This window comes from Postia placenta (assembly GCF_002117355.1).
Source record: "Postia placenta MAD-698-R-SB12 unplaced genomic scaffold POSPLAscaffold_21, whole genome shotgun sequence".
Lineage (NCBI taxonomy): Eukaryota > Fungi > Basidiomycota > Agaricomycetes > Polyporales > Adustoporiaceae > Rhodonia > Rhodonia placenta.
Window position 1 is genome coordinate 183,546 of NW_020169852.1, and position 10,302 is coordinate 193,847.

At 54.5% G+C, this 10,302-nt stretch overlaps 1 protein-coding gene across 1 annotated transcript; it reads right to left on the reverse strand.

Annotated features, from left to right (window-relative positions):
- Positions 1–9,426: 9,426 nt before the first annotated feature.
- On the reverse strand, positions 9,427–10,252 carry POSPLADRAFT_1158547 (hypothetical protein; the record flags this gene model as incomplete). Its single annotated transcript, XM_024487330.1, has 5 exons — positions 9,427–9,458; positions 9,534–9,603; positions 9,705–9,816; positions 9,867–9,973; positions 10,088–10,252. The coding sequence occupies 5 exons, from the start codon at positions 10,250–10,252 to the stop codon at positions 9,427–9,429; spliced, it is 486 nt and encodes a 161-aa protein (XP_024333575.1).
- Positions 10,253–10,302: the final 50 nt, after the last annotated feature.

A 10,302-nucleotide genomic window follows, 5' to 3' on the forward strand; every position in this document is an offset into this window, starting at 1 on the left:
AAAAAATTAAAAAACGGACTAGACGCCGTACCAAGTCGTGACAATGGACTTAATGAAAATATAGGCTCAGTTTGTCATCACAGCCTAGGAGGACTCGTCTAAGGTGAGCCTCCGCGCAACGGTCGAATCGAATTGTTCGTAGAACGTCGAACGATGTCGCGACTATCGAGTTGAATCGAAGGTAATCGTACAAGGGATGGTCTGAAACGTAGGAGAAAATCAAACATATCGCGTAACGTGAGAGCAGGAATGGGGAGAAGAAAGTACGTATCGTGTTGTACAAGTAAGGGAAGAACCTCTATTCGTCGCGTTCTTCGGCTTCTTCGACTTCATCATCGTCGTCGTCGCCTAGAGAATTCGATAGTTCGAGTTCTCGAAGACGCTCTGTCGAAACATCTTCGAGATCTTCAGGAATTGGAATGGATTTGCGCGCGAAGTACGGAATGACTCGGAATGCTGCGATGGGTCGATCCAGGACTGTACCGTCGAGTTCGCACACGATGTATGCGCCGCCCTTGTTGCGCGAGACAACGATCAGGGGGCCTAGATATCGCGGGCGCATCTTGCGGTTGAGGGACTTCTCGATCTTCGTGTTGCGTATGAGCACTAGGGCTCCGCGTTTGAAGTCGAAATCCTGGATTGAGTGCTCATGCTCTTTCTCGAAGTGAATTGCTGCAGTTCGACATGCTTCGTAGACCTTCGAGTGGAGTTCAGTGACTTGCTCGACGCGTTTCTGGAGCGCAATGGCTCTTTGGGCTATGAGATCGGTCGTCGAAAGGATCGAAGTCGGTGGTGGTTGCAGGTATGTAGCTTCGACGATGTCGAGAGGAATGAGCGGATGGGTGCCCGTAACAGCAAAGTAGGGTGAGCAGCCCATGCGTCGTCAAGTCGTGATGCGCTCTGACCAAAATACAAAGTACGCAGCTTGGGACCATTTCTTCTCATCTCCGTCGGCTGTCTTAAACAAGGCTTGTCGCGTGCTGAAATGCGGACGTTCGACGAGACCGTTCGCCCTCGAATTGTACCCACTGATTCGAATATGGTTGATGTGGTACTTCTTCGAAAGGTAATCGGCCGCCTTGATGAATGCCGTACCGTTGTCGGTGACGATCTCGCTGAGTGCGCCCCATCGACAGAGGATGTCTTTGAAGATCCAGTCGGCGAGGGCCTTCGCTGTCTCTTTTCGAAGCATTCGAAACTCGGGGTAAGTCGTGAGCGAGCATCTACCTTGGACCAAGTACTTGTATCCGCCCGAGGCAGGCATGTGCATTGTGTCGATGTGAATTTTCGCGAAGATGGGTGCTGGTACTGCGACGGTCGGAGGAATGAGGATTTGACGCACTTGTCGAGACTGGCAGATATGGCACGATCGAACGAACCAGGCGATGTCGGCGTAGTGGAACGGCCACCAGAACCGCTCATTGACGAAGGCTCGGGTTGCATAGATTCCTCGATGCGTGGTGCGGTCGTGGCATTCTCGAAGTATTCGAAGGCGATCGCCAGGCTTGACGACTAGCTTGTGTGCTCCGTGACTGTCCTTGCGCCAGAGGGTGTCGTTGTCGAGGAAGAATTGCATGCAGTACTTGATGAACCCTTCGTAAACGCTTTCGGAGATGCCGTCGGGCTTTGCTAACGTTCGATGAAATTCGAGCACGTCGTCGAGCTTTGCATCTGCGAGTTGCGCTTGCTCCGATCGAGGCACTAGCTCGTAGCTATCCTCCTCCCTATTGAAATCTGAGCCGTCCTCGGCTCTGTCACTGGTGAAGACGGCAAGCGAAGGGACCGGTGGGAGAGGCTGAATCTGGTGAACGAAAGAATGCATCTGGTCAATCCAATCGTCGAACTCTTCGTCAACCTCGTCTTCGATGACATCACCGGGTTGAGCTGTGCGCCGAGAGAGACCGTCGGGGCCGTGCATTGTACCAGGGACGTGGACGAGCGTGAAATGAAATGTGAGAATCGAGATGATCCACCGGTTGATACTCGCGCTTGGGGCTATGTCCGGATTCTTCAGCATACCCTTGATGTACCGAGCATCGACTTCGACGATGAGGTTCCGAACGCCGATGAGGTAGAGTCGAAGGGATCGTAGTGCGCGAAACAGGCCGTAGATCTCGAGCTTCGGCTGCAAAAACCTTTGTTCGCGATCGTTGAGTGTGATCGAGCCGAACCTGCTGTAGTAACGGACTCGCGTGTTGGCCTCGTCGCACTGGCAGAGGTGGTATCCGACGGCGATGAACGACGTGTCGACTGCGAGAATGACGGGGGAGGGGGACTCATAATTGATGGCTCGGAGGGCGGGGGATGAGAGTAGTGCGTCCTTGAGGTCTTCCTGCGCCGCAATTTGCTCCGGACCGAACTCGAACTCGACGTCCTTCCTTGTGAGGCGTACGAGTGCGTCGGCGCGGTGAGCGAAATTACGGATGAAGATTCGAACAACGCCGATGGTTCCGAGGAAGGCGCGAACATCGGATAGAGTAGCGCAGGGACCCCAGTTGCGTATCGCAGCGACACGAGAGTCGTCGGGGAGGCGTCCTTGAGGAGTGCAGCGATGTCCTACCACCATGATTTCTCGAGCGATGAGGATGCTCTTGACTCCAGAGAAGGTACCTCCGGCGTAGCGCATTCGAGTGACTATGCGATTCATGTTCTCGAAATGCTCCCATATGAAGCGTCAAATGCCGGGGTTTGAAGGGAGTCGCTCGTCGTCGTAGTCGGATTCGGGACCCTTGACGGGAACGTCGTCGACGTAGGGCACCGTAACGTGCGGAATCTCGGGCTGCAGGATGTAGGTGACGTCGTCGTGGAAGATCGGGACTGAGTTCGTCCAACCCATCGGGAGTGTGACTAGGCGCATGGCTCCGTAGGGTGTCTGGAACGTCGTTAGATCTCTCGAAGACTCGGCGATGAGTCGTTCGTCGTAGCTGACGTAGAGGTCGAGCATGCCGCCGCATGGTCTTCCTCCGAATTGTTCTGCGAGATATTCGGGCGTCGGCGGTACACCGGAATGTTGAATCGTGACTGCATTGAGGGGTTCGAGGGAATGGACGAGTCGAAGAGATTTACCGTCCTTCTTGACGACACAGAACCAACGTGATCGATACGACGAGTTCGATGGCTCGTAGACTCCGGCGGCGATCTTTCGCTTGATCACCGCGCAGACCTCGTTGTAGATCCCGGGCGGGATGGGGATATTCTTCTGCACCCAGGGCGTGTGAGGAACGACGGGGAAATCGACGGGGGGGAAGTACTCGGGCTTGAAACATCCGCGCTCGTCGTCGGTCCAGGCGAAGGCTTCGTTGTGCAGGCACATGAAGTGGTGGAGGACTCGACGTTCTTCGGGAAGTAGGAAGTCGCCGTCGTGAAGCTTTTCGGTCATTTCGAAGCGTTCGAGGGTGTACCGACCGGTAGGTTTGAACGGCGGGGGGTCGGTCGAAAGCTTGGGCATGATGGAGAGAGGGTCGCCCTTGATGTCTCGAAGTATACGAAATTGTTCGGGGACGGCACCAAGGACGGGTCGGGTTTTGAGAGCGACAGGCTTGTACTTCTTCTTCGTCGCGGCAAGGATCTTGTGCGTGGAAGGGGTAGAAGTCGATGTCGTCGAAGGAGAGGGAAGAATTGAGTTGGAAAGCTGCGAGATGGACTTCGTCGGAGGGGGAGCTGGGGGAGTCGAAGCAAACGGAGCTGAAAATAGAAGAGTCGAAGCCCACGTCGAAGCGTTCGACGGGGCGGCATTAGAAGCTGTATTGTCCGAAACGTAAAGAGACTGCAAATATGAAGAAACGGAGGTGCATGCGGAGAGGTACAGTGACGAGACAGCGTTCGGAATCGAGGAATCAATAGGAGCGACGAAGGAAATACTCGGGTTTACCCCATCGTAGTCGATGACTAGCGCGGCTTCTCCTTGATCATGGGGAATCAATTCCTCGAAGCTAGAAAATGCAATTTGCGAGACCCGACAGGATGCTGCCGGCTTCGCGATCTTCCTTGTGCATACGTCGGAATCGTGACGGTTTCGCCGGTGTTCGGACAGAGGATCATAATGGTCTGGTTCTCGTCGGCAAAGTTCTTGACGATGCTCTGCGTGAGCACGTCGAAGGGTCGGCCGAGGAGGATGTCGTATGCTGCGTTTCGAATGACGTGAGCCTGGAGGTACAACACGATCTCACCGATGCGGAAGGGAACATTTCGAATGAGTCCCAGCGATCGGTCCACCTCTCCGTTCGCCGATTGCATGTTCAGCTGGATTGTAGGATCGAAGAGGAGGTTGAGGCCGAGACAGACCTCTTCCGACATGGCGACGATCTGCGAACCGGGGTCGACGATGCATTCGATTTGCTCCTTGTTGTCGACCAACGCGATGATCGAACGAATCGCATTCGAATCGCGGGCGACAGTAAATTCCGCGGGGTGCTCGCCGTGCGGGATGTGCTTCAGATAGGTTTCATATGGGTCGGGGACGATTGTAGCACCGGGTTCCAATGTTGCACCTGAACACGAGAGCTGGTTGACGGCCGTGACCTCGTCGGCGCCGATTTCTACGATGTGGGCCGACGCGACGGGTTCCGTCGAGACTCGCTTAGGGGTGACGGCGTCGCGGTACTTGTTTCGAACGTCGGGCGCGATTGACAGCAACTCTTCTGGGGTTAGCGTGACGAACAGCGACTTCATCGAGCGCTGGAAGATCTCTTCGGCCAGCTTTGGCTGGATAACGGGGACGATGGTCTTGTACGCTGGTTCCTTGCCCTTGTCGTTCGAGGGCTTCGGCGGAGTTGCGAAGTTTCGAACGTTCGGTGGGGCGTATGTTGCGTCGCGAGCGTTTGCGAAGGGGTGTACTGGTGGTGCTGGGGGAGCGGATGTAGTAATAGGATGAGACGTGGATTGCGCAGGCGGGGAAGAAGATGACGTGGGTGCTGCTGCTGGTATCGTCGGAGGCGGGGCCGTGCTTGTCGAAGTGCTCGAGGGTGCCGCCACTCCCTTCGATGTACCAGATCCCGAGGCTTCCGCGCTCTTCGGGATGGCTGGCATCGTAGGCTTCTTCCGCTGTAGAATTTCGACGCCGTCGAAGACCTCCCTGCGCTTCCGAAGCTGAAGGAGTTCTCGCTCGAGCGCCTCGATCCTGCTGCTGGTGTTGAGCGTGAAGGTCTGCATAGTCGAGCGATCGTCGATCTCGAAGAGCATCGTCGGAGCGGCGGGTGCTGCGGGATTTCTTCTATGCCACTCGTAGATTCGATCTCGTATTGTGAGACCTGGGATAGTGCGGGGGCAGAAGCTTCCGTTCGGAAGGACGATCTTTCCTTCGGTGTTACGTTTGCACTTGCCGTCCCGGATGTCGATCTCCGCGAACTCGCAGGTGCCTACCCTGCAGCCACGATTGCCGCAGTAGTGGCACGTCTGTTCAACTCCGCTGTTCTCGTGGATGTGGATGGCAGCTTGTTGTCTCGGTGCGGGGGCGTGGTTGTGCGTAGCGTGTGTCGTCGGCTGAATGAGTGTTGCGATCGTTCTCGACAGGCTTTCGATGATCATCGAGATGTCTTCGGTTTTGATCATCCCGGGGGGCACCGTTGTCGAAGTGTTCGACGTCGAAGCGGTAGCTTGGTTCGCCGCTGTCGTAGGTGTGCTCGATGTACCGTGTAAGATGAACGTAGCCGCCGCGTGAATCTCTGCCATGGTGTACGGGTCGTCGGCGTAGTGATCGGGGTGCTTGAGATACAGTCGGGTCTCGAGCCGTGTGAGCAATGCTGGCTGGAATCCTCGAAGGAATGCGCGACTTTGTTCGATAATGGAGAGCCAGTGCTGTGCGATGAGATGTTTTGTAATGGCCATGAAGTCACGGTAATAGCAGCCTAGGTCTGCCGCGTTGTGAATTCCGATACGAGCGCGTTCTCCGATGAGCTGATCCATGTCTGCCAGCGACCACTTTCTTGTATCGTCGGCGCCAGGATAGAGTGCTCGTACGTCGGCTTTCCAGTCGTTGTAGCTCTTGGCTACGTCGATGAAGGACTCGATGGTTTCCCATAAGTCGGCGACGTCGATCGAAGGATACCGAACGGCCCACTGTTTCTTGGCTGCTTCGTCGGTAATCTGACACCGGGTGAACAACGCTTCAAGGTCCTGGAAGTAACGCCGAAGCGAACGGACTTCCGACGGGTCGAAGGTTGGTGCCGTCGAATGACCGCGCGGGGGCATCAACGGTGCGGTCGTGTTCTGACTCATGTTTGTAGTGGTAGTAGGGGTTGGGCTTGAAGAGGACGTGGTAGTAGTCGAAGGAATCGCAGGAGCAGGCGGTGCGAGATTGGAGTTCGAAGTAGTGTTCGAAGGTGCTAATGGTGGCAGAGGTGCCAGGTCGGATGTAGGTATGACTGAAATTCGCGAAGAGGATGCGATGGGCGGCTGAGCGTGGGCGCGAACAGAAGACAGAGTCGGAAGTACGAGATTCGAAGTAGCTGGGATGGGATCCTTGGGTTCAGGCGAAGAACTGGATCGTTCGAAAAGATCAGGAGTCGAAAAGTCGTAGTCGGAAGTAGTGAGGCCTAGAAGCTCGGGGGACGAAGTGTGTTCTTCGGCGGTCGAAGGGATGGGTTCTTCGTCGAAGTCGTCCTGGAGTTCTTGGTCTATCTCGTCTTCTTCGTCGCGGTCGAAGTCACCGGGGATTGTTGGAGAGGGAGTCGATTGCGTTCTAGAGGAGCTGTCGAGGTTCTCGGCGGCGCTGCGGCTAGCAGCCTCACGCGCTTGCGAGCGGGTGACTACTGGAGACGTTTTTGGAAACCCGAAAGCGGCGAATTCTTGCCTGAAATCCCCTCGCGGTGGGCTCCAGAAATGATACGACCTACGAAACCCTAACCCCTAACCTGGGTGCGACCTAAAGGGACTAGAGAGACGGATTATAGTCTAATGAGAGGGGAGTTAGCAGCAAGGTGTCCCGCGGTTCGAGTGAACACGAGAAACACCTTCGGAAAAGGCTACGAATGCTAGGGAAGGTACGAGGTGGCTTCGACACGTCGTGGAGGCTACTCGGAGGCTGTGGAAAGTTAGCGACGATCGAAGCTCGGCAGAGCTCTTCGATGTATCGTAGAGAGAAGGGACACTATTCGATAGGGGGGGACTTAACTAGGACGCGGTTCGAGGTGCAACGCAGTTCTTCGACAGTAGTCGAAGTCGAAAGGTTCGTCGAGACGGTATCAACGAGTAAACGCAGTGGACAAGGTTTCGAGGTTACGCAGTGAGGAACGAAGTGACGCAGTTGAGGACGTAGACGCAGGGCGAACTCGACTTATGAGCTCTGAACTCGAGGGGGGGGGGAACGGATCTTCATTTTTTTGGAGAGAAGTACGACCGATTTTATACTACACAGGATGCTACGACTATTCGAGAGTGGCATACGAGTACAAGGGGCTTTGCATTGTTCCTCAAGAACCTGCCTCACCGAGGGGCACATACCAAGTCCATCAGTAGAGTGACGTCATGCCGAATGCGGAGATGAAGGGCAACATATGGCCACTTCGGACCGGTAGCCATCGTGAAGGCATGCCGCGAGGTTTGATACCTAATCGGGAAAGACCGGCTACTTCGGTGTGGCTTGGGGCGAAGCGCGCGCTTGGCCGAGCGGCGTCAAGTGGCCCTATTGTTCGCCGAATGCGGAAGATGTTCCGAGATCTACGCACGAGGCATCGGAAAGACCGTGCCGAGCTTCGAGTAAGTGTCGCGCACCGTCGAAGGTGTCGAAGAGCGTCGAAGGCGAAATCGAAGTGTTGGGAGACTGAGTCGAAGTACCGGGCGGGATGCGAGTGCCGAAAAGAGGTGAATCGGGGCCCAGAGGGGCTTGGCGCCTATCAGCGTGCCGCCTCAATTGCTCTGCTCCCTGATTCTGCCGAGGAATTTCCGACTTCGCGATCCAATTCGGGGATTTCCTGACCCCGGAGCCCAAGTTTCCAAAACCAGACCGCTTTCTGGGTCTATCAAATCTACGCGCTGCCTGGTCCCCTGTCACCAAACAGGATCAACCCAAAAAGGCTATCCAAGCCTGCACAGCCGTTATCTCCGGATGGTGAAAAGATTCCCTGTTCCTACCGCTAAGTCTTCCTCTTAGCCAATAGGGGTAACTCGCAGGGACAAAGTATTGCTACACTAGCCTACTGTTACTTATATAGGCTCCGCAGTAATCAACTCGATTCGCGATCGCCATGAGCCCCGTGCTGCTTTTGACTATTATGCAGTGGGTTGCCTAATCATGGAGGGGATTTGGCCCCTTGGAGACTACCACTGAAGGTAAATCTCCCAAAGGTTCGTTTTGAGTCGATGGGCGCATACGTAGCTATCTACCCTTATCAAGGTGCCTGCGGTGGGCGTTCGAATAGAAATGCCAGTAATGGCTACACTTTAAGCCTAGTGCCCGGCTCTGCAAGACTTCGTTGTCTCGGACATTTGATGTGCGGATGTGGAGAATGAGCAGTGAGGTGGCTCGGGTAGAATCGGATGAAAAACTTGTATTTAGAGAGTTCTTTGCCCTGTGTGGCCTGGGTTTAGTACCGGAGGGTGGTCACTCTCGAATACAAGGGTTTGGAAGACACGGTAATACCAGTCGAGTGAGTTCGAAGTAGAGGAGTCTTCAGTTAATGACACGACTAGATTTTAGCGTTGAAAGTGCCAACTGAAGACTGAGGATTGCCCTCAGCTTCAGCCTGCTTATATATTGTACAAACCGCATGAGCAACTATATATTACATGAGAGAGCATATCTGTGAAGAGGTAAACATATCTGTGACATAGGTAAGGTCCGAGAGAGGCATGAGAAAACAAAAAGACATATATGGTAACTAAATAGAGATAAGGTTCTGTGGTCCAAAGTAATGCGTCCGAAATGAAAGAACCGTAACAGGTGTGCTGGATCTCAGTGGATATGGGCAACATTGTCCCCGTCATCTGGCAATTAGTTGATGAGTGTGCTGCTGGTATTGGCAAGTACGTTCGTCCTGCAGATAGCTGTTGATTGCAGTGTGATTTTATATGTGAGCTAACGTGATCCTGCCATTTCCTTGCAATGTTCTACGGCACTGCCACTTTTGAGCGGCGGCAGTACAAGAGTAGACGTCCAACAATGAGGAGGCTTACAATGAAGCTGAGCATAAGTGTCATGGCTAGTGTGCAATAGTAAAGTCAGTGAATGAATGGCTCCTCAGATGTTCATGCGTCAATGAAGAAGCACAGCCAATCAGTGGTCTGTTCATGCAACGAAACATCGCACCCGCTGAGTCCTGGATTCAGAGCACATTCACAACAAGCCCGCAGGTGTGGATAAGATGACACTGTCGTGATAGTGATAAAACATTTACAAGCCTAACATTCCGTGACTGTCACGACTTGGTACGGCGTCTAGCCGTTTTTTAATTTTTTCCTTTTTGCGGGCTCGAACCCGCGACCTCTGTACTACCTGCCTGATATGGACACGTCGTTATCTACTGTACGATCAGATTAGATAGGACGGCAGTGCACGGCACAGCTCGGGCTCCGCTGACACAGCCTCTCTGACTCACCGGCCCCCGGGGCCGCGTCAGCATGCTGCGCACGGACCAGCTGCGCACGGACCAGCGCGCACAGCCTCCCCTAAACATCCCCTGTATATAAGCCGGCCTCTGCTGCCCTAGGGACCTCAGTTTCGACCTCTTGTCCCTAGGTCAGTAAGCCTCCCTTGTATTCCTTCTTACCTTACTAATATATTCACTTGTCCCTAGCCTTAGGTTTGAGCATAGCTCGCCATCGCTTCGGTAAGACTTAGTCGGACGCCCCCAGCCCTTAGGTTTTCTCCAGTCGCTTGACCTCAAGTCGCGACAATTTTGCCCAGCTTGCATCAGTGCAGATGGGCGTACAAGGGGTCACCACCCCCTTCGCCAACGAAGCAGCCTTCCTTACAGCGTTTAAGGCTCGCTTTGGCAATCTCGACGATGCCACCACTGCACAAGTGGAGCTCACTAAGCTCTGCGCGGACAAGTCAGTCCATTAAAAATGCACCGCTGCAGAGTTCTCCACGTTGTTCAAGGGTCCGGCGGACCACTCCAGGTATGGGGACCTGGAGCTACGCGACAAGTACCTGAGCGGCATCCCCTCCTGCGTATACCGCAAGATCAAGCTCGAGACCTTCACCATGTGGCAAGAAGCTGAGAAGCGCGCCACTGAGGTCAAGCAGATCCTCGACATCAGCCGGGCCCGTCGGCCCGAGTTGAACAACTTCTTCTCTGCCTGAGGTCGAGGACATGGTGGGGCATGCAGTGGTGCACCTCGATCACAAGGTGCTTCGGCCAGCAT